Here is a 26,960-nt window from a genome sequence, read left to right as displayed (position 1 = left end):
AACAAATTCATCCTTTTTATTTTTAAGATCTTAGCCCTTCTTTCTTTTTTTAATGTTTATTTATTTTTGCTGCGCTGGGTCTTAGTTGCAGCATGTGGGATCTAGTTCCCTGACCAGGGATCAAATCTGGCCCCCTTACATTGGGAGCTTGGGGTCTTAGCCACTGGACCACGAGGGAAGTCCCAAAATTCACTCTTTTTAACTGCGCAGTGTGGTGAGTTTTGACAAATGTATAAGCAGTAATAACCACCACCAAAATCAAGATATCAAATATTTCCATCACGTCCTCATGCTCCTTCGCATTCAACCCCTTTCCCAGCCCCAGTCCCTGGAAACCACTGAGGTGTTTTCTGTTCCTGTAGTTCTGCTTTTTTCTGGAGCATTCATTTGAATGGAATCATACTGCACATAGCCTTTGTGTCTGGCTGCTGTCACTTAGCATAATGCATTTGAGCCTCATCCGTGTTGCTGCCTGTGTCTGTTTGTTCCTTTTCATTGCTGAGAGGTACTCCATTAAATGGAGGTACCATGGTTGGTTTTGCATTCAATAGTTGATGGACTGGACATTTGGGTTGTTTAGTTTTTTGCCATCAGGAATAAAGCTGCCGCTATCAACATTGTGTACTTGTGTTTGTGTGATCATATGTTTTTATCTCTTGGGTAAATGCCTAGAAATTTAGTTTCAGGGGACAACTAATCAGTTTCATCTGATTAGTATATGTTTAACTCTATAGAAGTTGTCAAATGTTTTCCAGAGTGGTTGTTCATCATTCATTCCCACCAGCAATGAGAGTTCCAGTTGCTCGGGCCTCCCTGGTGGCGCAGTGGTTGGGAGTCCACCTGCCGACGCAGGGGACACGGGTTCGCACCCCGGTTTGGGAAGATCCCACATGCAGCGGAGCGGCTGGGCCTGTGAGCCATGGCCGCTGAGCCTGCACGTCCGGAGCCTGTGCTCCGCAACGGGAGAGGCCACAGCAGTAAGAGGCCCGAGTACCACAAAAAAAAAAAAAAAAAAAGAGAGTTCCAGTTGCACCATATGCATGCCAACACTTGGAATTGTCAGTCTTTTTTTTTTTCCTTTAATTTTAGCCAATTGGGTGGGTGTGTCCTATAATTTTAATCTGCATTTCCCTGATGACTAATGATGACAAATGATGTTGAGCATCTTTTCATGTGCTTATTAGCCATTCCTATATCCTCCTTGGTGAAATGTCTGCTATTGTTTTTAAGGAGCTCTAAAGAAATGCTTTATATATTAATACATATGCCACCATTTGAAGGAGCAAAACTCCCTGTGCAGTGTGAAAACATTCCATTGCTCTGCATGGGCTTGCTGTATCATCTGGAGAAACTGACCTCACTGTTCTAGTCTCCATTTTCTCATCTGTAAAATGGGCATGACAATACTTACCTCCTAAGGTAGTGTGAGGGTTGTGTAAACTAAGACACATAAAGACTTTACAATAATCCCTAGTACACAGTAGCACTTAATAAATATCCAGCATGATAATGATGAGCATGATTACCAGCCCCCATGTGACTTGTTCATGCCAATCCAATTTCCCTCTTCCAGAGCCCTGCGTTTTCATCCGTAAATGGTTAGGGACAATCTCTAAGCCCCTTCCACAGTCACATTCACTGATTTCCTGAACTGCTCTCTGTTTACTGACACACCCCTCACAGGTCCCTTCCTCCACCCAGGGGCACCCCCGATAGCCACCCACCCCCCGGGACACTAGTTACACACACAATGCAGCAGAAAGCTCCCTGCAGCCCGTCCTTCCTGACACGCAGAATGGCCTTGGCCCCAGCTCCTCAGTCACCAATGAGAGGGACCGTGAGAAGCTGGAAGGACCAGGGGGGGACAGTGGAGACTGAGGAAGAGCTGGGAAGGGCAGATGGCACCAGGCAAGACCAAGGAAGCTGGGAAGGTAGTGTGGCCCTTCTGGGACCCCATCCCCTGCCCCGCAGTGCCCCGCATGCCCTTCCCTCTCCCCACACCACCCTCTCCCTAGCTCAGCTCCACAGCTCAGGGTGGCGGGGGACCAGGCCCTCCGTCAGCCACACCCTCCCCCCACCTGACCTCTGGGGGAAGCTGGATCCCCAAGAGAGCCCCTCCCTGGGGGTGTGGGGCAGGGAGGACAGGAGTGTCGGGAAATGAGTCCACACAGACCTGGGGCTGTTACCAGGGCACCACAGGGAGTGGAAGGAGGTGAGAGAAGGGGGCTGGCCAGCAGGGCCCAGGCCGCTGGCAGGACAGGCCAGAGGTGGCAACTGGGGAGCTGAGGGACAGGGAGGCTGGGAGGGCGGAGGGCGTCACAGGGGCTGGGGGCCTGGGGGTTCTAGAAGCCCAGAGCAGGGAGACTAGGAGGCAGTGAGGGGCTGGAGTACAGGAGGCGTGAGGAAGACCAGAGGCCAGGGGCACGGCTGGGTCGGGGTGCTGAAGCTCTGGACTTCCCACCCCCAGTCCTCCACTTCCACTAAGTGGGCTCTTTACGCGCACTGTCAGCTCCTTGATTATGGGCAGCCGGCCCAGCCCTCGCCACCCACCTGCTGCCAGGCCCCAGCTGCAGAGCCCCCCGTGCTGATTTCTCTGCTCCTGTGCCCCGGCTGAGGACCACCTGGCCCCATGTGTCTGCTTCCCGTCAGCCCCAGCTGCTGCGTGACCACCCTCCTCCTCCTGTAGAGACTCTGACGTCTGCAGGATAAATAAAAACGGAGCAGTGGGGCCACAGCCTGGCCAGCGGGCCTGACGGCAGCGGGACTCCCCAGGCGTGAGGAGGCCCCGGAGCCAAAGGAGTCCCTTTCCTCACTCACTCACTCCTGCTAAGTGATGTCAGCCTACACACGGGACCAGCTGGGGAAACCGAGGCATCTGTCCATTCTTCCTTTAGCAAACATGTGCTGAACATCTCCCAGATTCTGGAGTTAAAAAAATGAGCACAAACAGAGGAGGCCCATGCCATCCTGGGGAGACAGACATTAACCTCAAAATCCACAAACCAGGGCTCTTTAGAATTACAAAACAGTGAGGGTGTGGGGGACAAAGTACAACGAGTACGAATATCCAGGGGACGGCATCAGGGAAGACCTCTGATGAAGACATGGCATTTTTGTTGACTGAGGTGGGTGTTGCCAGGCAGAGAGAGGGAAGGGTCGCAGCCTGGTCCAGAAGGGAAAGATGGCCCACGTGGCTGGCATGGGAGTGAGGGGGAGCCAGGAGCAGAGTGTGGACGTGACCCAGGGGCACACAAAGAGGTACCTTGCTGTACATGCTTTCTATTATTTGCGGGGAGGGGCACGGTTGCCAGCTGGGTTTGTACTTTAGAAAGATCCCACCTCTTGCTCTGAGGGAAAGATCTGTGGGGCATAAGAATAGATGAGGGGAAACAGGTCAGGTGGTCTGTGTAGGGAGAGATGATGGGGCTTGGACTAGGATGGGGACAGTGGAGGGTGAGAAACTTGGGAGCAATTTTGGATGCAAAACTGGGGGACAGAGCACCCAAGAGTGGGTGGAGGCGTCTCTGGTCTCTGACTAGGACAAGGAAGGTGCCACGAGAGGCAAGAGGCCTCCTCAAGGCCACCTCCTGGGCTGGCCCTCAGGCCTCCTACATGTGGCCCAAAGAGTACTTGGCAAGCAGGACAGATGATTCATTGGGGATCTATTCTATTTAAGAATTAATTCTCCACTATGGAGAAGAGTATGAAGGCTCCTTTAAAAACTAAAATTACAGCTACCATATGATCCAGTAATCCCACTCCTGGGCATCTATCCAGAGAAAACTCTAATTTGAAAAGATACATGCACCCCAATGTTCAATGCAACACTATTCACAATAGCCAAGATATGGAAGCAACCTAAATGCCCATCAACAGATGAATGGATAAAGAAGATGTGGTACATACAATGGAATATTACTCGGCCATAAAAAAGAACAAAATAATGCCATTTGCAGTAACATGGATGCAACTAGAGATTATCATACTAAGTTAAGTCAGAGAAAAATACCATATGATCTCACTTATGTGTGGAAGCTAAAATATGACACAAATGAACCTATGAAACAGAAACAGAATCACGGACATAGAGAATAGACTTGTGGTTGCCAAGGGGGAGGGGGTTGGGGGAGGGATGTAGTGGGAGGTTGGGGTTAGCAGACGTAAGCTATTATATATAGAATGGATAAACAACAAGGTCTACTGTATAGCACAGAGAAGTATATTCAATATCCTATGATAAACCATAATGGAGGGCTTCCCTGGTGGCGCAGTGCTTAAGAATCCGCCTGCCAATGCAGGGGACACGGGTTCGAGCCCTAGTCCGGGAAGATCCCACATGCCGCGGAGCAACTAAGCCCGTGTGCCACAACTACTGAGCCTGCGCGCCACAACTACTGAGCCCATGTGCTACAACTACTGCAGCCCACGCACCTAGAGCCCATGCTCTGCAACAAGAGAAGCCACCGCAATGAGAAGCCCGTGTACCACAACAAAGAGTAGCCCCCACTCGCCGCAACTAGAGAAAGCCCGTGTGCAGCAACGAAGACCCAAGGCAGTCAAAAATAAATAAATTAATTAATTTTAAAAAAACCATAATGGAAAATATAAAAAAAATGTATATATATGTGTAACTGAATCACTGTGCTGTACAGCAGAAATACAACATTGTAAATCAACTATACTTCAATTTAAAAAAAATAAAACAACAACAAAAAAAGTGAAGTGCTGTGTCTACAACTTACTTTTTTTAGACAATGATTTACTTTTAAATGGTTCAAGAAAAGAACACCAATGAGACACAATATTGAGGGAGGGCATTCATTGCACTTTCAACTTTTCTGAAAGCTTGAAATTATTCAAAATAAAATTGCAGGGGGGGCGGATTAAACTCCCTAGGCTACTCTGACGTGAGCCAAACATGAGGCGCACTGGACAAGATGACCCTCCTGTCCTATCTAGCCTGAGAGCCTTCTGACTGAGGCTCTGTGTTCGGGTGGGGTCCCAACAGTGTGGCATTAGGCCACATTGACCCCTAGAGTGCCATGCACTCAGAGTGCTGTGCACTCAGAGGGGACCAGCCCTTGGCCGAATTGTCAAGTTCAAGAACATGGAAGAGAAGCCCATCCAAGCACCCCATCTCCCCTGCCCCAAATTATACAGAGTGCAGTGCATCCCACTCGGCCCTCTGATGACCTGAGGGTTGGTCCCTGAAGGTGAGGCTGGACTGGAAAAACAGCACTGGATCCCGTGATAGACCATCTCCATGATGACACCCAGAAAAGCAGGCCAGACGAAGAAGCTGGGCATGGGCGTGGGCAAGAGCAGGGGTTCCATGGTCGATGTGAGGCCACCCCTGACCAGCTCCACCAGAATGAATTAGAGGCTCAAGGAGGAGAGTGAGGGCCCAGAAAGGGGAAGGGCACACAGGGTGGATGTGGTAGGGAGTAGGCAGGGAACAGAGCAGCGGACCCTGGGGTCGGGGACAGGCCGCTGACGGGAAATTGGAGATTCGTCATGTTAACGCCAATGACATTTATGGACTCACGATCAAGGCAGGGAACACAGACGACATGGTAATACTCACAGTCACTCCAAGAGCAGGGCTGCAGGCTGAGCCCAGCTCTGCAAGAAGCCATTCATTCCCTTGAGATCAGACTCTGTATCTCCTGCTGGGCTCTATTCTAAGTCCTGAAGGAGGGACGGAGGTTTTCAGTCGTTTGAAGATGGAGTCACAAGTGCAGAAACACTAGCAGGTAGTTAAGGGGCTAGCACACCCATCCTACCTTTGCCACTTGTGTAAGGTCCCCCTTTGCTGCATACGATATAGGCGAAATAGTCTCAATCCACAGACCAAAGAGCCTGAAGTCTCTAAAAACGATGTTACTGCAGGTGGAGAGAGATTAGGGAGTGAGTCCCTCGCCCCCAGACGGGTGTCCCAGCAGCAGAGCCTGGGTCCTTCTCCCTCGGCAGCCTCCCTCAAACCAGGGGCTCCCTGAGCATAAACAGAGTGGAAGGCAGAGTCCCAGGTGCAGCCTGAGACCGCGGCAGGACCTGGAGAGGGCCCGGCTGGATGGTGATTGGCTCAGGTCAGTAACGAGGTTCTTCTTTGACCAGAGGGACACACCTGATGCTGGGGGGAGGCCTAGGGCTCTGCTGCGTCTGAGTCCAAGTACTCAACAGTCCCACGGGGGAGGCGGAAGTGATCTGATCCAGAGGAAAGTCCTGAGCTCTACCCAGTGTTTACATTTCAAAGTTTGTTTTGGAAGGACTCTTAGTGGAAGTGTTGAGACAACAATTCAAGCATCACTTGTTGTATATCAACAAAACTTTTACATATAATAATGAAGATTGGGAGATGCATTTTTTTTTTATTATAAGTAGTTACCTCTTTTTCACAATGACCAGGTAGCGTTTTTCACAGGAACTAAAAATGTGTTAAGACACTTTAATTTACTGATCTAAAAATCAAGACTTTCTACCATCGAGGTGGAGGCACAGGAGTGAGAACAGCATGGGAATAACCCCAAGGCTGCTGGATACTGAGGTCAGAGGAGAACGTAGTGACAGGCTCGGGGCACAGTGGACGGGGACTCACCTCTGGAGATGGGCGGTAGGACCTCTCCCACAGAGCCGCCCTCGGGCTCCTGGAAAAACACCCAGACCCCACTGTCACCTCTTCAAGGAGGAGAAAAAGTAACAGATTTTTTTGGTCACAGTGACATTTTGGCTCTTTCTCCTTGAGAAGAAGACTGGCACAAGCTTATGGGGAACAGTGGGATAAAACAGGCCGGTATTAACCGGGCTGAAGTGTTCTGACCCCCCAACTTCTTTCTTGTTTACCCAAATAAAGCAGAACAAGATCAACCATTCTCATCTTACCTTTATCTTAACACCTTGGCATTTCTGTTAGAGACAAACACAAAAACACCACAAAAACTGTTCTGGTAACACCACTTGGAAAGACAGTACTGACAGGACACAGTCAGACAAGTTCCTGTGCTCTATTTGAAGATATATTACAGCCTGCACTTATGACAGCCCATGAAAGGATTCCACGTAAACCCAAATCTAGAGATCTGGTCAGAAAACAGCCACTGTTTCCCCCAGAGGTAACTGTCTTTGGGTCTTTGGGCCAACCAGGTAGACAGGCAGGCACAAAGGCGAGCAAGCCATGAGCTGGTGAATCTGTGGGCACAGACCCTTCTAAGGTTCCTCAATCTCTAGAACAAAAAGCCCATCTGGAAAGCAAGGAACACATCGATTTGGCACCAGCCAGGCACTAGAAGAACTGCATTTCTGAAGGCCAGCAGGGACTCAGATAAACCCCAGGAAGCACTGTCCTCTAACGTTCAAATAGCTGTGACTGTTTCTTCCCAAAGAACTAAGGAGAGTTCAAGTCAGAAGACATTCAAGTCCCTATGGCTCGACTGCAGGCAAGAAACCAGACCCCTCTTACCAAGCAAGCCCCAGGATCACAGACACCCACAGACGTATGTCCTTGAGCCTCTGTGTCAGGGAAGATTTTAACGTACCCCATGTTATCTGCCTCATTCCTTGTGGATTACTTCTTTGGGAAGATGAACCTTGGGTGAAATACTTCAGCTCTCTAAGCCTCAATTTCCTCATGGGTAAAATGAGGATAGTGGTGTTTCCCTCAGAGGGTAGCTGTAGGATAATACGTGGAAAGCACTTAGCTTAGCATACAGAACACACTAAGTGAGCAGAAAATGTAGTTGTTGAGTGCTTCTGCATAACAGAAGAGGAGGAACAGCAGGTCCATGAGAGGAGGAACAAGAAACAAATATATGATACACGTGGTCAGGACAATGCATAGAGGTTATCTAAAAGCCATCTCTAAGACCAGCTCAAGTCCCAGGGAAACAACACGTACAATCTTGGGTTCCAAGAAGGCTGAGCAGATACTTCAAAGACACTGTACGATTTGGAGGCAGAAAATATAACGCCTTCACATACAATACATCCAGAGAGACACGCACACAGCGTCATCCCGCAGACAGCCCTCCTGTTAACTTGACACAAGACCAGCCCGTGATCTGCAGGCGTTAACAGTTTCCTTAGTTTCCCACGTCAAATAAAATACCAACCAAAACATCTGACATCTTTTGGGGAGAAATTTAGTCCGAAATTTAGGATTCCATCATTTTAAAACAAAGCACTAAAATACAGTATCTGAAGAGGCCGCACCTGCTTCATTACAGATGACATCACGCTTCTGAGACGTGAACTACGAGGACTTTCTCTCCAGGACTCCTGACTGCTCCTGAGCTTTGAGTTCTTCCAGCTTCTTCTTGTAGCGAGTCATGAACTCCTCATCAGGTTCAATGCCTGCGTTCTGCAAATTTTCCAGGACCTTTTCCAGTCTGAGTACCGATCGGGCTCCCTCAATCTTTCTTGTGCTCAGGTACAGAGTGAACTCCCTGAAATCCAGGAGCTTACAGGTGTCCACCGAGCAGATGTTCTTGATGTCACTAGTCCTATCCAGATGAGGGAAAAACACCAGTCCTGACAACTTCTCCAGCTCCTGCAGGCTCACCTGGAACTCACTTAATTGGGGCTGGAAGCCAATGGCCTTGTTGGGCACCACGAAGGCCCCTAGTGCCAGGGGCTCAGCAGACCTCGGGTTTCTGCGCGCCAGGATCACCTTGTAGAGGTGGGAGGGCACCGCCACATTGTCCTCGCCGATCACCTAAAAGCAAAGCAGCCATATTTGCGATGCTAATTTGCACTAGCAAGTCCCAAAGTTTTCCTGAAAAGCTTTAAGATGCATTTCTGAAAATGTACTTACAAACTACCCCACCCCATCCCCAATGGATTTAAATTCAGCTGCCAAAAGTAATAATAACCAAGACACAGACTCACAGAGAAGATGAGCATTTAACAGGTAGTTTCTGATTGTCTTTAAAGCAACACCACCCCAAAGAGCAGGGGTCCCATTCTCTGCCCCGTCTGTAGGACAAAGGGGTGTCAGGAGTGAGTCCTGGGTTTTTTAATGGACATGAAAAGGTGTCACCTTCTCTCTGTCTCATAATCAGAACTTCTGGTGCTCCTAACATTCAAAGGTCAAAACGGCCAGCTTGGGGAACTCCCAGCTCTAGAAATAAAAATATGGCCTTGGTTTATCAAATTCGCTAGGGAGCTAAACAAACAGCCTTTCAAGAAACGCCCAGACACACCACATCAGTATTACTATCTCCAGTATCACCTAGACTGTGGCTCATTTTAAAAATTACATTAGGTAAACGTAAATGCTGTTTGCTCAGAGTTCTGCACACTCTTAGGGCTGCTATCAAACACAGAACCCCTGAATGTGTCATCAAATCAGACACTTTGGAAAGGTATCCACACAACGAAAAAGCCAGAGCCAGGGTCGGGCCTGAAAACAACTTGGCTGCCTGTGGAGGCTGGCTGTAATAATGAAATAACACTGTTATGAAACCTTTTCAAATTTCCTTCCAATTGGCTTAGAAGCCATTATCTGCTTTCTGGAAAAGAAAAAAATGAACGTCCATTTCCTTAATGGTCTCCAATAAAATGACACAATCCAGCTACAATATGCTTGTGGTACTACTGCTCCTCCCGGGCCGGCCCTTCTTTGGCAAGAGGCCTCCCTTCCAGGCCAAACCCGCTCGCTGTGGGAGGCCCCGCTGGGAGCCCAGATAAGGCAGAGGGATGAGAGCTACAGAGGATTCTTTTCTGCTTTTCCCAAGCTCCTACCCACACGGCGCACAGCCTAACAACTCCAAGGCCATCTGCTGCCTAACACGCAGGGAAGTCCCACAGCCAAGGCCTACTGCAGGGCTGCAGGGAAGACCCATCATTCCACAGGAATGATCTCTGTAACTGTCTTGGAAGTTAGTGAAAGTGGTTGGTCAGGGTGCAGTTTAGAGTAAGGTTTATGAAACTACACAACCTACAGACACAAAATCCCCCGCTGCCGCCCAAGAAGTCATTTATGCATGCTCTTCAAGACCAAAAAACACGCTGAAGGTGAGCTCGATGGAGTACACAACTAGCCCACAGATCACCAAGAGATGTTAACTCAACACTGCAACTCAGAGGTCCTGTGCCCGGCACTGCTGGAAATACGGAAAGGAATAATCTTGAAAGTAAATGCCGCTGGCGCTGCTCTCAAGAAGCTTCCCATCCAGGAGAGGAGTCAACACCCACAGCCTTCACTGCAGGCAGAATGTGGTGAGACGCTGATACGGAGCATCAGCAGCAGTGCTGAGGGGGTGGGTGCAGGGGAAGTCAGGGACCGGAACTGACGGTGTGGCTGCACCTGAGCCATAGTTTACAAGGCGGGGTGGGGGTGGGGGGAGGGCGGTTAAATGGGCTTCAGGTGGTCCAGGCACTAACTAACTAGCTGGGGAGCCAACAGTTAAGCAAATCCTTGGTGCCCCCTGGTGGACATCCTCCATCACGGCAGTACAGATCTCAGACTCCAGCTGTCAGGAGACCAGTCACTTGATTATTTTCTCTCCTCATGGACTCTGTCTACAAATGACAATTCTCAAAAATAATTAATTGGTTAGGCCATGTGCTGCCAACCAGAGCTTCTAACCAGGTTTATTAAATTCCAGCCAAAAGTAAAGAAGCTTGACATATGAAGATTCATGGCTTTACCTCATGGAAATGTACCATTTCTATTAGATTTTCAAAAACTCTCACATAGCTAGAGAACCTCTAATATTACTTTCGAGAAACCTCACGGACACAGAAATTCCTAGTACGAACCACAAAGTGTGACTCTTCCACCCATGACGGTCTCAGAATATTTCAACAAAGGGGGCGTAAAACACTATTATTCCCAGAAATAAAGAGAATAATGGAAACCTTAGCCACTATCTTCTTTGGTTCAGTCTGCTTTGTTCTCAGGAAGTAAACATCTTTAATCTGCCTAATATAGGAACCAGTCCTATTTGGAAACTCAGAACCCTCATCGTTTCTTCCTTGAATTTAAAACTTAAAAAAAAAATCCTGAAATATTTTAAAGCTATCTTCTTCTCTGTAAACAACTCAACCTACATAATAAATCCTTCCCACTTTCAGGAAAATTAGAAGACTTTCAGAAAATGTTTCTAGAAACTAGGGTACTGAAGCAGAATGGTTCAGCAGATTGAAACCCCACAGACCTGAGGCTTTGCACGAAGTTACAAGTCACAGCCACTGGTATCTTCTTTTTTCATTCATAAAATGGGTAATAACAATCCCCAAGCAGTCTATCTCATAGAATAGTTCTGAAGATATAAAGACACGTTAAAAAAAAAAAAAAAAAAAATTTTGAAACCTGCAAGGCCTATGTAAAAAAGCTGTTTTTGTAGTGGATATCATTCAAAAGACAGAAATGCAATTGCATTGGTACAAAAGATGGTTCTGCAGAGGGACAGTAGGGAAACATGGGATCAAGCAAAATTAGACCAGTTCAAGGTGGACAATAGGGTTTCAGGAGAAGAAAACAGGTTGGGCCCAAATGATGCCCTAAACAAAGGACTCGAGGGCTTAACGTGAACCAAGTCTTTAGTATCAGTAAATCAGCAATAATCCTTTTCATATAACATTTAGGTATAAAAATACAAAGGAAATCCTTGCTGCTGTTAAATTACCAAACAGCACTCAACAACTCTTGTCAAGGCTGTAACAAAAGCTGGGAATCACTAGAAAATACAACATATATAACAATCATAAAGCTGGCACTTGCTCGCGACCTGAAATTAGTTTCCGTACGTGCTGGCCTGCCCTCGTTCCCTCCTATCCAAGAGACAGAGATGACAATTTGCTCCCCCATCCCACCCCCAACTCCACACACACAGAGCTGGGCCTTCATGCTGACTCAGTGCCAGCAGAGACTGGCCGCAAACGGCACCCAAGCTAAGCCTGCCCTCTGTCATGTCATATCTGCAGCAACTGTGCCTTAAGTGAAATAGCAAGCAGCATCGTGAGGAAAGAATATGTACCTGCAAGACTCAGACAGATGTAATGTATCTGGTTACGTTCCCCTGGTAAGACAAAAAAAAAAAAAGAAATCCCAAAAATAAAACTGTTGGACACATCAAGAGATGAAGCCCTTAAAATAAGGGTCATGCCAATCAAGTGAAAGAAAGAGACCATGACAGTGTGATCAACAGGGAATCTCTACCTGAGAGGCTGGAGGAACAAAAAGGGAGGGAGTCACAGGGGTGGGGAGTCAACAGGGGTGTGGCAGCCCCGTGTGCTACCGGTAAAGCCTCTGCGGGAGCTCAAACCCTGGGAGACGGTGCTTCTCACACTAGGCACCTGTCCTGCGTAGGGGTGGGAGATGCCAAGCCAGTGAAACAAGCACAACTTCCCAGACTCTCAATTCTACTGAGCAATTTAGGATGGGGGTGAGGAAATATTTAACACATAAAAGAATTTATTTCAATTAAAACAAATAGATATGGAAATGAAGATTGCATAACGATAAAAGAGGAGATTTCAAAAAAAAATTCCTGATCACTATAGCTGATACCTCAAGATCCCTGGAAGCATATTTTCGATTTCCTCCCCCTCCAGGAGTTGTAGAAGTTTGGAAAATAATGCTGTAGAAGGAAAACAGACTGATAAGTACTTCTAACATCACCACCACCACCACTACAGGGTTGTCAAATCTGAAGCTCACTTTCTTACCAGGTCAATTATAGTGTTCAGGCCAGGATCTTCAGGTATGTTTCACTTGTCTTGATTCAATCTTTTCTAGAAATAGGCACATGGATGACCTAAGCTATAATAAAGGGGGTGATTCTGATTAGAGCTGTCAGATGACTCACTGATAAAATCACTGCTACCAATCTTCCCTCAGGCTCACATTCACTCAAGTCCTATGATGCTGTGATTCCTTCCTACATATTCTAGCAGACGTTTCTGCCTGGCTATAAGGAATCTTCCTCTTGGCCCATTTTCTTTTCTTATTTTTGCAGGCTAGTAAATATCACTTGTAACTGCTCTCCATCCACATCATTTTTTACCTCCTGGCCTTAAGCTTCTATATATGAAGAGCACAGCAATCCCTTCACTGTAGACTTATGAGATCTTGAAAAACAATACTATGAATGACTGGCAATTCTCATACAAGTAGAGAAACCCACCTTTGGATTTCCCCCTTGACAATTACTAGCAATGTGACTTGGACATGACCCCTCAAAACCTCAATTTCCTTGCCTATAAAAGAAGATAACCACTGCTTGTTTGTAAGAGCTGTTTGTGAGGACTGACTGGGATGGTGTGAACAAAGCTACCTACATACTGGGTGGTATATATGGCCCTCGATAAATACCAGCTCATCTGCTTCACTCCCTCCAAAGTATACACATATATGCTTCATTACCTAGATAGAAAAGTAAATTAATACCTCGCTTTTATTAGCTACATCCTCCTAAAGTAAGGTTCAGAGTATAGTTGTAAACAAGAAGTAAATACTAAATGGATGGATTTAAGAAAACAAAACATGAATTGCCACACATAATTGCAAGATATTCTCTGGGAAACAGGAATTCATGATTCAAATACATATTAATTCCTTGAGAGGAAGAGACCCACCTCGAGGGCTGGGCAATGCTGTGTCCCCTTTCTCAGCATCATTAAAGGACATCGTTTTATCCACAATGATTTTGTTATGAATTGCTAGAAAATAACCTGAATTTTTAGCTGGGCATTCAAGGTTTCTACCACCTGGTGCAAACCTTCCCTTTTATTATTATTTTTTTTCAAAACAACTTTTTATTGAAGTATAGTTGATTTATAATGTTATATTGTATTAGTTTCAGGTTTATGGCAAAGTCATTTAGTTTTATACATACACACACATATATATTCTTTTTCAGATTCTTTTCCATTATAGTTATTACAAGATATTTAATATAGTTCCCTGTGCCATACAGGAGGTCCTTGTTGTTTATTCTTTCCTTTTATTTTCGTCTTCTTCCTTAAACAAATGCTCTAATCCAACTGTCTGAGGGACTTACTATTTCTCGGCATACAACCTACCTTTTCCTACCCCTTCCCCTTGCCTAGCTTTGCCTCCCATGTCTGTTTTCCTTAACCAAATTCACCCAAGTTTATACGTGTATATATTTGTACACATATATATAATATTTTTGGCCCAACTAAATTCCTAAAATGGTGAGCTCTGAGACAGTGTTTCCAATTTAATTTACTAAAGTATCCTATTTTGCTTTCATGCTAATAAATATACTAAAGATTTTTAAATTTAAAATTCCACCTGAAATCAAGTTTGAGGCCAAATCTAACAAAAGCTATAATAGAAATTGTTAGTGAAAAATATAAATATGTATATAAAAGTAGATGTCACTTTGATATGATTCCAAGAAAGATGAAAAACTACATACTCATCAAGGGATATAGATTCCTATCAACATTCAACTTTATGTACACATACATAATACACAGAGTTATCTGCTTCCTTTATGACCAGGGTCTACAAATCTCCTTCTCAAAAAGCACTGGAAGGACTTCCCTGGTGGCGCAGTGGTTGAGAATCCGCCTGCCAATGCAGGGGACACGGGTTTGAGCCCTGGTCTGGGAAGATCCCACATGCCGCGGAGCAACTAAGCCCATGTGCCACAACTACTGAGCCTGCGCTCTAGAGCCTGCGAGCCACAACTACTGAGCCCGCGTACCACAACTACTGAAGCCCACACGCCTAGAGCCCGTGCTCCGCAAGAGAAGCCACCGCAATGAGAAGCACGTGTGCAACAAAGAGTAGCCCCCGTTCACCGCAGCTAGAGAAAAGCCTGTGCACAGCAACGAAGACCCAATGCAGCCAAAAATAAATAAATAAAATTAAATTTTTAAAAAGCACAGGAATATCGAAGATGGAGAAAAAAGGCCTTCCCAACAGTGTGCCCCTAAAGGCAATAGAATTCACATACTATGTTTTCTGGGGCTCTCTCCACCCACTAAAAACAGCTAAAAATAAATGTGGTGAACACACATGACGAGGCAAACAGCAGACCGAGTACTCAAGAATCAACTTGTCCAGATCTTGGTTTCTAAATACTGATCCCCATTAAAATGAACCAAGAGAAATGGATGATTCCAGAGTTTGCCCAAGATGAGTCTGGAACATCCTGTTATGCCAGAAAGCAGGAAGTGCAGAGAAACTTAGTGGAGTCCTCCTCAATATTACAGGTATTCAGAGCTTCTGCAAAATCTGAGTACAAGTTATTAAGTAAAAGAACTGATAAAAGTTGTTGGCTCAAAGAAATTAAGAGAGAGAGATGACTCCCAGGATGTGAAATAGATGAAGGGAGAAAGTAATCAAGAATGTAGTTTGAAGCATGTCATTTATAATTCCGTATACATTCCTCCCACACGACAGGTACTTAAAGATTTGCCAAATTAAAGATTTGCCAGTGTGAGCATGAATAGGTCCTATCAATTAATACAGACGTGGAAAACTAATGATATAGGTTCAGAGGCCCAGAATCTGAAAGAAAAGGCCTAAGACCAATAATGCTTTAAAATAAAAACAAAAAAACAAGACCGTTACTCAAAGTATACTCTTCAGGAAGCTGATCTTGACTGCCCTCACACATTCATCATTACGACACTAATTAGGGTGAGAAGAGCCGACAGGTCTCTTTTGAAACTCTCTTCAAGGCTACTTGAACATGCCTGAATATCATTCACGGATCAACGATTTAGGAGATGTAAGGTTAAGTCTTTTTAGTGGTTAGTTTTACATATTCCAGTGTAATAAGAATTGTGGTCTAGAAAAGATATACTAAAAGGTATATACATATATATTTGTTTCATTCTGAATTAACTGCAAATTTAAAATGTGTAAGGATGGCATATGGAACACGTGCACACCCTTCACCCAGATTCATCAACTCAACATTTTGCCCAATTCCCTTTATCACTCTCTTTTTCTGTTTTTTCCCTAACCCTTTTGAAAGTAAGTCATAGACACATCTTTCAGGATGTGTCTCCTAGGAGCAAAGACATTCACTTACATAATCACAGTACAATGATCAAAATCAGGAAATTTAACACTGATAAAATATAATTATCTAGTCTATAGACCTCAAACGTTACCAATTGTCTGAATAAAGTCTTATTTAGCAACTTTTGTTTTTCTGATCTAGGATCTGACCTAAGATAACACAATGCATTTTGTTTTCAGCCGTTTTAGTCTTTAGTTTTTAGTCTCCATTAACCTGGAACAGTTAATTTCTCAGCCTTTGTCTTTGACAACACTAATATTTTTGAAGAATGTAAGTCAGCTCTTTCACGGAATGTCCCTCAGTTGGGGTTTGCCTGATACTTCTGCATGATGAGACTCAACATTATGCATTTTGGGCAGAAATATCACAGAAGTGATACTGTATCCTTAGTGCATCACACCAGCAAGTACAATTTATCAGTAAGTCCCATACATGCAATATTAACTCTGATCACTCGGTTAAGGGGGGGTTTCTCTACTGTGAAGTTACCATTTCTTGCTTTGTTATCAATAAGTAATTTGCGGAGGGATTCTTTTAGATTATATAAATGTCCTATTCGTCATAAAGCTTCTACTCTCTAGTTTTAACATCCACTGATGATTGTTTGAAACACATTACCATGATGGCTACAAAATGATTTTTCTCTTTCATTCTTACAAACTTATTAGTTGACCGTCCATGGTACACAGAAGCTTCTCCTTACACCCATGTGTTTACTTATGTATTAAGATATGGATTCCTATTTATTAGTTCTATAATCCATTTTATTTTGATGTCAAATAGTTCCAGACACGTTAAGTTAGAACTCCATAAAGCTGATTCCTGTGTTCTTTTGATATGTCCTCACCATTTCTTTGAGTACTTACTTGCTTCCTGGCACAAGATGTTCCAGTTTGTACTTTCCCTGCACCATCCCTGGAATCAGCCATTTCTGCAAGTGCTGGGTTCTTTCAGCAGGAGGTGGTTTTTTAGAAACCAAGATCTGGTCTCAGGGTACACTCATTGCTAATAGCATATCACTGCTTCTAGGCGCTTTTAGCAGACAGATAATAAAAATTATATCCAACTTAAGAAAAACAATATACTTCCCAAGACAACATGTGGCCAAAACATATTTAACAGAAATATTCACTCACACACACACACACACACACACACACACACACAAAAGCTGTTTCGTGAAATGCTCTTAACTACTGGTTAACTGTCCCTTTTAAACCTTGTATACATTTTTCTTCTACCACACAGTAAGCTAGTCATACAAATCTTTCAATTTTATGAAAACAAAGCCCACACAAAACTGTAATTTGATCATTTAAGGTGTGGAAGTGAAAGCTGGGAGAACCTATTTTCCAAAGGTAAGAGTAAAGAGGACTTACCAAAGCTCAAGAATAATTAGTATTCGAAAAACAAGAGAACACAGGGAGCTTCAAGGCACTTTTTCCTTCTAGTATTACAAAAAATATGAAAATAGCAAGTTGATGAGAGAGATTACTCTGCTTGGAATACTAACTCCGTTGCCACTCCTTCACTCCCACAAGAACCCCTGGAATACTGAGGGCGTGAGCACCTGTGGGAACACTTGGAGACTTACACATCACTGCTCATCAGAGCCAGAGGGGCTGATGATAAGCCAGTCCAGTGGGACAGAATACACCCTAAAATTGTTCTCGTTTTCTTAACTATTTCTTGGATCATTCAATTTTATCACAGACCCCCTTAAGTAACCATGTAACCTAAGCAGCATTTACTAAACATCTACTAGATGTTCCCCCCCAACACACCTCCTCTTCGACTTTCCAGGAAGTCCTTCAATCCCTCTCCTTTCACTGACTCTATCACCTTTCTTCCTCCTCACCTCACTTCATTCCTGACCCTCTGTAGATCTCACAGTACATCCGTTCAGCCACCCTCTTGGCAGAATCCTTTTTTTTTCTTTTTTTTTTGTTAATTGGGGTATAGTCGTTTTATAATGTTTTATTAGTTTCTACTGTACAGTGGTGTTCCCTGTGCAACACAGCAGGTTCTCATTAGTTATCTATTTTATACATATTAGTGTATATATGTCAGTCCCAATATCCCAATTCATCCTACCCTCCTTTTACCCCCTTGGTGTCCATATCTTGGTAGAATCCTTAATCTCAGGCATAACAGAAGCTGTCTACAGCTCACACATCACTAATTATCCTCTCTTATATCTTCAATCTCCCTTTCCTTTAGTTCATAAAGTTCTCATATATCGTGCATGTAAAAAAAAACTTCACCTTTTTAAAAAAATCCAAGCATCTAGAAGAAAAGCTTTTCCTCCCATTTATTCAACTAACTGCAATCTGGATGTCTTCCTGAATTTTTCCCTCTTCTTCACCCAAAAAGTGAATTTGTGATTACTCTTTCCTGTATTCCTCTATTCCTCCTCACTCCATCTGCCTGAGTTCAGCCCGCGTCTGTAACGATACCTAAACCCCAGAATTCTGCTATTGATCTTAAGTGTCCTGCGCTCACACCGTCCATCCTCTGGAGTCCCCGTGCTTCCCTCCTGACTCAGTTCACTCTTACCCATCGAGATCTAGCTCAAAAATCTCCTTGGGGGACTTCCCTGGCGGTCCAGCGGTTAAGACTCTGCGCTTCCAATGCAGGGGATGAGGGTTCAATACCTGGTCGAGAAACTAAGATCCCACATGCAGCGGGGCCAGAAAAAAACATCTCCTCCTCTGTGAAGTCTTCCTGACCCCCACAAACAGGGTTGGTCAGTTCGTTCCGACACCACTTCATCTATGCGTTTATACATCAGATCACACTTTAACATAATTAACTGATAACATGTCTATTTCCCCTTCTAAACTGTGAGCGCCTTGAAGTCAATGCTTGCTTTTTAACTCATCATTTTATCCTCTATGCCTATCATTCCAACAGGTGCTCAATAAATCCTGGTGAATAAATGAAATTTAAAAGTAGAATAAAGAATGTGATTATAATCTCACGCAAATAACATAAGCTTGAATATTAAAACACGTTCCTACCTGGTAACTAACCGTTTTCCTTCCATTGCTTCCAGTCTGAGGTAAGGTCAGCGGTCCAGATACTACCCAGACGTCCTCAAACCTCTCTGTCAGTTCTCGGCAGTACATTTCCATTCTGAGAAACAAAGCAAAAAGATGTGTGATATTCTCACACGTAAAGGTAGAAAAAGCAGCAAACCGTATCAAGTCCTTAGGAGAGATACCAAGAATATTAGAGAAATCAGTGTAAGGAGAATATGGCACAAAACACTACAAGCATATAAGCAATGTTCTTCCCAGTGTGTTTACTGCATGGAAAAACTCTAAAAATACACGCATTTATACAACTACCTACATTTTCCTGTGTGTGCATTCAATGTACAGTTTAGAACTGAAATTTTGTTTTGTTTCCTCATATTTTTCTATGCCCTAGTTCTCAAATAAACTTTTTTCAAGAATTACATATCATTTCAAAAAGTTGATATATCGTTTTTATGTAACTACTCCTACTGTAGGACAACTGGGTTTATCCTGACATTTCTTAAATAATGCAACATTGTATTAATTCCTTAGAATAAATTTCAAGGGCCAGAATTATTTTACTGAATAAATATTTTAATGATGCAAGTGGAGATACAAGTGGAGAAATACTTTCAATACAAGTGGAGAAAAATACAGTATCCTCTGCCTATAAACATAGTGTTCTACTGTCTCAGTAATAATATTTTTAGTAGTTTCTTCCAGAACTTGACTTCTGACCAGAGGAAACATGACCAAAATGGCTGGCTATGTTCTGAAGTCTATACTTCCAAATCTAGCAAAGAAAACTAGTCCAAAATATTTATCTTCAGTAGTTTTAACATTTGAAAAAACAAAGGCAGAAACAGATGCTAGGCACACACTCTCCTGTCACATCACTCATCTCCCACAGAATCACATTTTAAAAACTCTCACCCCTCACCTGTTCCAGTAACCAGCATTATTATCAAAATTCTGAGGCACGATATTAGAAAGGTAAAAGGTTTCAGCCATGGCTTTCTGTGAAAAGAAATAAAAATAGTAACTTGCACTGAAATACCTTTCCCTTTGAGAGAGATTTTACAAAGCAGAGATAACCAGCTCCTCTTTCATACCTTAGCTCCAGGCAATTACAGCAACTGTCTGTTTAGATAAACGAAAGCCACAGCTACTCCGTGACAAAAAGCTCAATAATGATTATTCAGAATAAGGATTATAACAAAAGAAGTAGTTTGGTGTGCTGCTTTTCTTCACAATTTATAAAATTCAAACCAACAATGTAGACTATGAACGAAAAATTTCCAGTATAAAGCTAAAAGGTGAATTCTAGTGCTAAGCCTCTGGCAGAGGGTTTCTCAACAAAGGGCAGCTTTCAGGAGCACAGTAGTATTTAAGTAGTACAGTGCAAACACATTAGTTCAAGAGTGGCACAGAAAAAGTCCTATTCTTCTGAATTTCTAGCCACCATGTGTTCATTCCTCTCACACTTCTGACCTGTAAACCCAAGGCTCTGTCATTGGATTTCCTTTCATTGATCTACACTGCCAAGGCCACCAAATACCCTCTTGTCAAACCATGGTTCTCAGCCTTGAAGGCACATTGAAATAACCTAGGGAGCTTCAAAAATATCGATGCCTAGGTCCCAACCCCTAGAATTTCTGATTTAACTGCTCTGGGTTACAGGTCTGGGCATCAGGATTTTTTAAAACTTCCCAAGGTAGTTACAATGAGTATCCAAGGTTAAGAACCACTATCTTAATGATAATAATCACCAATTCATGCAATAAATGCCAATGTCAGAAAAGACATTTCTCACCTTTTTTTGGCAGAGAAATTATCCTAAATTAAAGGAGGCTAGACAGACATGACAATTAAATGTAATATATGATTCATGATTAGATACTGAATCCAAAAAAAAGTTGTAAAGGACATAATTGGGAAAATTTGGCAAATCTGAGTGAGATCTGTATACTGGATATTATTGTACAAATATACAAAAATACACTTGTACACATTTCTTGGTATAATGATACACTTGACATATATTCAAATATCCTCATTTTTAGACAATACAATCTCCTGAGCAATCTACTTAGGCATGAAGTGCTACAATGTCTGCAATTCACTGTCCATGGTTTAAAAAAATGCATATATAAAATATATGTATCAAAATGTTTTTGCTGTACTATCCTCAACTTTTCTACAAGTCAACATATTTTTTCTGTGTTCTTTTTTCAACTTTTCTACAGGTCTGAAATCTTTCAAGATAAAAATGAGTGAGTAGCTTTAGCTCCTATTGGCTTTCCAATTCCCTTTTGCATAGCATTTAGTTTTCCTCAACCTGTTTAAAAATGTCTGAGCATCTGAGCAAAGAAAGGAAGCGAAGTCAGGAAGAAAAATACAAAATAGGGTATGAAAATTCTCAAGTGTTATGGTTTGGCTCCTAGGTTTTTAATTTCCAAGTCCCATGGTACACATAATACCAGCCCTGTGTTCCCATCCCTCCCAAAAAATATGCCTACAGATGAGAATTTGTTATCTCCTGCTGGAGCCATGTGGCCTCGTGACCACCCACTGCCAACATAGTCCTCGTTGAAGGCACTGAAGGTTGGAGGGATGTTGGGATCTGGCTTGAATTTACAATGTTTTCTGTCTGCATCACCTGAAGAAAAACACACAAAATGGTAAGTTACCAGTGGTCAAATCTCTCTCAAGATTCTCTAAGCAAGGCAAGCTGCTTGTTGCTGGCTGGTAGCTCTCTGAGCAGCTAGTACTTCGTGACAGCACGCATGTCTCAAGTTCCTGGGATAGTTCGGCTACTTCACCTGAATTTAGCAAGGACTAGTCCAGGAAAGAATGTTTTTCATACAGTGCAGCCATCTCACCTCATATACTTTTGTTTCTGGCCTTTCAAGTTAAAGGGAAAAATCCCTTGGATGGTATCTATGTAAAAGCAATAACCAATCAAATAGCTGAGCTGTACAAAAAGCTTAGTTACTAAATATACTCTTGCTTTTTAAAAAGACCCCCACGGGGACTTCCTTGGAGGTCCAATGGCTAAGACTCCGTGTGGGGTGCGTGGGTGCGGTCCCTGCTCAGCAAATTAAGATTCCACATGCCGCGTGGCTCAGCCACAAAAAAAAAAAGACGCCCATGTATTGTATGTTGTACAACGGTATTTGACAAGTTTATACGTACTGAAATAATGGATATATAGACACAAAACAATCTGTTCTGGGCAGGCACAGCCTAGAGGAGGGAGAGAGTGCCTCTGATATCTTGCTTACTGCCTCTTAAGCCGTGACAAAACAAACATTTAGGTTATGAGATCAATCCAGAAACTCCTGACACAAAATATCTGAGCACCACACAGGAGAGACAAAATCTCAAGTTTGCTTATATTCTGATACCTCCAGAGTAGTTTGCCACCGTGGACACCAGCGAATCCTAACACTATGTTTTCCACTGTCATTAGGACAGGCCTTGTTAAACTACAAAAATTGTGAGGACAAATGGAATATACTCAGGCTGCTACTCAAAAAAGTGTAAAACGAGGATTAATGAAGTTACTGATTCTAATGTCATTTCATTCAATCAAGAAAAAAATTAAATTATCAGACCCCAAGGTTCAGAGTAAAGTATCTAATGTCTAGCTTCTTAGAATCACCCCATAAAAAAAATAATAATAACTGTAAACAGAGAATTACTAGTAAACTTCTCTAAGTGTCATTACCATTGGAATCGCTTCCTGGTATGTCTGGTTTTCTTTATCTGGTGCTCACTGCCCTTGAAAAATCATTTGGGGGCGGGGGAGGGGGGGACTTCCCTGGTGGCGCAGTGGTTAAGAATCTGCCTGCCAATGCAGGGGACACGGGTTCGAGCCCTGGTCCAGGAAGATCCCACATGCTGCAGAGCAACTAAGTCCGTGCGCCACAACTACTGAGCCTGCGCTCCAGAGCCCGAGAGCCACAACTACTGAGCCCTTGCGCCTACAGCCCATGCTCCGCAACAAGAGAAGCCACCGCAATGAGAAGCCCGTGCACCGCAACAAAGAGTAGCCCCCGCTCACAACTAGAGAAAGCCCACATGCAGCAACAAAAATGCAACGCAGCCAAAAATAAATTGAAAAAAAGAAAAAGAAAAATCATTTGTGGGAATTTCCAAAATCCTAGGATGAAGATGCCTTCCTGAAGAGAGGATGTAAACTTACTTCTGTCCAGTGTCTGGAGGCATTAGCAGTGGAGGACCACAGTAAAGCAAGCTCAGGGTTTAAGGTTCCTTGATCTGTACAGGCCACATGGCTTTGGGCTACAAGTCTACATGACAGCCAGTTTGTGGTCTCAACTTCTCTAGAACAAACTTTTTATTTTCCTTTTTGATCCTTATCTGCTCAGTGCCAAGGCAACCTTCTGTGTAGCTCCCTATGGTGGGCAGGCAAGTAAGTTCTGGTTCACCCATCCCCGAGGGTGCAGCCCTCTGGGGTTCCAGGTTAATGTGGGAAGGGTCTCCGGTAAGATAATCTACCTTGGCTGAGCCCTAGGTCTTGCCTTCAGCCCCCCTCACCCCATAAGGCTGCAGAACCAAAGGCAATGTGGCTTTGGTTTACCCGGGCCACCCTTACCCCTCTGGATTCTGGCGTGCCCCCAAATATTGGCCTGGCAAAGAAAGCTCTACTATCATGTTGCCTCTTCCTGTTTTGTTTGTTTGTTTGTTTTTAAAGCCAGGATCAGAAGCCAGGAATCTGGCTTCTGAGACTTTTTTTTTTTTTTTTTTGGCTGTGCTGGGTCTTCGTTGGGACACATGGGCTTCTCTCTAGTTGCGGTGTACGGGCTCCAGAGCGCGTGGGCTTAGCTGCCCCGCGGCATGTGGGATCTTAGTTCCCCAACCAGGGATCAAACCCGGGTCCCCTGCATTTGAAGGCAGATTCTTAACCACTGGACCACCAGGGAAGTCCCTCTTCATGGTTTTTTTTTAGTGATTTTTTTTATATATACTTTTTATATACTGCTAATAACATTTCTTGTTGTTTTTAGCAGGAGAGGTAATCTAAATAACTCAGTCTGTCATAACTAAAACAGAAGATGCTTTACACTAAAATAAGTAAATCACAGGTACGTTGCTTCTTGTTTTCAAATATTAATTAGCTCTATTTTACCTCCTCAAGATTACACAGCTCGTGTGACATACAATATGAAACAGTGCTTTTTTTACATGCCTCTGAAAATGATAACTTAACAGCAAGATAAAATAGTAAAGCTGAAATTCCATCTTGGGAAAACTTTTGTATTTAAAAGTTTGAGACTAAACTTTTAAGTTTTAAAGCTTTAAAAAAACTCTCTTTTTGAGACTGAGGCTTGAGACTAAATCAAGTGAGCTTCTCTTGATGTAAATTCATAATCAATTTCACCTGCTAGGATACAGTTTCTGCTTACATCAGTTTCCTTCTAGCAGGAAGCATATTCCAAGCCTCCTGCCATTCTGCTGGTTAATGTGTACTCTATAAAGGCACACACTCATCTTAAGATCAGCATTTTAATATATTTAAGCATAGCATGCACTGTAAAGCAATGGAGAAATAATCTGTGGGCCATATAGCAAATTAACAGGCAAATAAGAGAATGGGAATAAAACAACTATGACAAAAAGTAATATCCTTAATATAAAAACGAACTCCTACAAAATTCAAAAAAGAATATCCCTGGGACTTCCCTGGTGGTCCAGTGGGTAAGACTCCGTGCTCCCAATGCAGGGGGCCCGGGTTTGATCCCTGGTCAGGGAACTAGATCCTGCATGCATGCTGCAACAAAGTCTGCATGTTGCAACTAAGAGCCCACATGCCACAACTAAAGATCCTGCATGCCTCAACTAAGACCCGACGCAGCCAAAATAAATAAATAAAATAAATATTAAAAAAAAAGAATATCCCTATTGAAAATCGTAAAGAAAAATTCACAAAGAAAGAATAATTCACAAAATATTAACCCTCCCTGGTAATCAATAAACGCAAATAAAATCAACTAATAAATTGGTAAAGTTCAATAATGCTCATTATGTGTGAGGGCTGGGAGAGACAGGACAAATAATGATGGTGGGAGTGTAAATTGGAGTAGGCTACCTAGAAGCTAATCTGACATTGAATAGCAAGATCTGGTCATCTTAATTACAGGAACGCACCAAGAAACTTGAGGACACGTGAACAGGCTCACACACCTGCCTGCCTCTCCAGTCTCATTTCACATCACGTTCTCCCTTGCTCCAGCCACACTGGTCTTCTTTGAGTTCCATAACCGAACCAAACTCTTCACATTGGGGCCTTGAAAGATGCAACTGTGCTTCTCTTTCCCTGCCTGAACGCTCTTCTCCATACCCCCGCTGCCCATCCAACTCCTCTGCCTGAGTGACTGCCATCCACTCTTCAGGCCACTTTCTCAAAGAAGCCTCGTTAATCAGTATCAGGTTCTCCTGTTATAATCTCCCATCGTATTCTTTACTGTTCCTTAATTATACTATCCCAACTTGCAATCATTTTTCCTTCAGAACAGTTATTGCCAATTGTAATTATACATTTATGATCATTTGATAGGTCCACCCAACCCCCTCCCCAATTCAAAGTGCCTTGGGGGTAGAGACCATCTACTCTGGTCACTGATATAACCCCAAGGCTCAGCACAGAGCCATGCACAAGTAGGCACTTAAAAAGCATTTGTGGGCAGGCCCCGGTGCAGACCTGGCCAAGTCGAAGAACCACACCATGCACAACCAGTCCCGAAAGCAGCACAGAAACGGCATCACGGAACCCCGATCACAATATGAATCTCTTAAGGGGGTGGACCCCAAGTTCCTGAGGAACATGCGCTTTGCCAAGAAGCACAACAAGAAGGGCCTGAAGAAGATGCAGGCCAACAACGCCAAGGCCATAAGTGCACATGCTGAGGCTATAAAGGCTCTCGTAAAGGGACTTCCCTGGTGGCACAGAGGTTAAGAATCTGCCTGCCAATGCAGGGGACACGGGTTCGAGCCCGTGTCCGGGAAGATCTCACATGCTGCAGAGCAACTAAGCCCATGCGCCACAACTACTGAACCTCTGCTCTGGAGCCCGCGAGCCACAAGTACTGAGCCCACTAGCCTAGAGCCCATGCTCCACAACAAGAGAAGCCACCGCAATGAGTAGCCCCCGCTCGCCGCAACTAAAGAAAGCCTGCGTGCAGCAACAAAGACCCAACACAGCCAAAAAATAATAATAATTTAATTAATTTTAAAAAAAGGCTCTCGTAAAGCCCAAGGAGGTCGAGCCCAAGAGCCCAACAGGCGGCAGCCGCAAGCTCAGTCAACTTGCCTACATTGCTCACCCCAAGCTCGGGAAACGTGCTCATGCCTGCATCGCTAACGGTTTCAGGCTCTGCCGGCGAAAGTCCCAGGCCAAGGCTCAAACCAAGGCCAAGGCTCAAACCAAGGCCAAGGCTGCAGGTGCAGCTGCTGCTCCAGCTCCAGCTCAGGCTCCCAAAGGTGCCCAGAACCCCACAAAGGCTCTGGAGTAGAGACCTTTGTCTGCCAATGTGAGGACAGAAGGACTGGTGTGACCCCTGGCTGCTGTCTGCATGGGGCTGGTGTCCTCCTGTGCTATTTGTACAAATAAACCTGAGGCAGGAAAAAAAAAAAAGCATTTGTGGACGTAATGAATGAGTGGTGCTCATTCCAAGAATATTTATGACAAAGCCTCCAATTCATGTGTCAAGATACAGATCCTCTCAACCCCTGAGACAGCCTGGAAGGGTCTAGGGTGCCCTGGCTGCCAGGCAGGGTCCATTTATCTAGTGAGCCAGACAAACACCATCATTTTCTAAACGTGCTGTAAAGTAGAGATGGTTGAAATTATTAATAATCCTCCTTGTTTTAAATTTGGAAACATCTTTCATCAACGCCTTTGCTTCTAACCACC

The 26,960-nt window shown here is 43.9% G+C and overlaps 1 protein-coding gene and 1 pseudogene across 3 annotated transcripts in view; one reads left to right on the top strand and one right to left on the bottom strand.

Moving 5' to 3' along the window:
• Window positions 1–26,960, bottom strand: part of EXOG (exo/endonuclease G) — a 35,469-nt gene that overhangs the window by 6,401 nt on the left and 2,108 nt on the right. The window contains exons 3-8 of one of the 3 annotated variants that reach the window (XR_009520851.2): window positions 21,544–21,683; window positions 19,965–20,041; window positions 19,025–19,139; window positions 8,206–8,707; window positions 5,784–5,883; window positions 5,585–5,688 (exon numbers count right to left, since the gene is read on the bottom strand). Coding sequence is in view for 2 of the 3 variants with exons in the window: in XM_060022207.1 (XP_059878190.1) it covers window positions 8,246–8,707; window positions 19,025–19,139; window positions 19,965–20,041; window positions 21,544–21,683 (794 nt within the window). In the remaining variant the exon portion in view is untranslated. Of the gene's footprint in view, window positions 1–5,584; window positions 5,689–5,783; window positions 5,884–6,076; window positions 8,708–19,024; window positions 19,140–19,964; window positions 20,042–21,543; window positions 21,684–26,960 lie in introns of those variants that run through there. The other 2 variants (XM_060022207.1, XM_060022206.1) reach the window with 2 other exon arrangements.
• Window positions 24,574–26,830, top strand: LOC132431851 (large ribosomal subunit protein eL29 pseudogene; annotated as a pseudogene).

The sequence above is a fragment of the Delphinus delphis genome, chromosome 10 (assembly GCF_949987515.2).
Source record: "Delphinus delphis chromosome 10, mDelDel1.2, whole genome shotgun sequence".
NCBI classification, from domain to species: Eukaryota; Metazoa; Chordata; class Mammalia; order Artiodactyla; family Delphinidae; genus Delphinus; species Delphinus delphis.
Note: the sequence above shows the minus strand (reverse complement) of the source record. Positions and strands in the feature narration are given on the sequence as shown.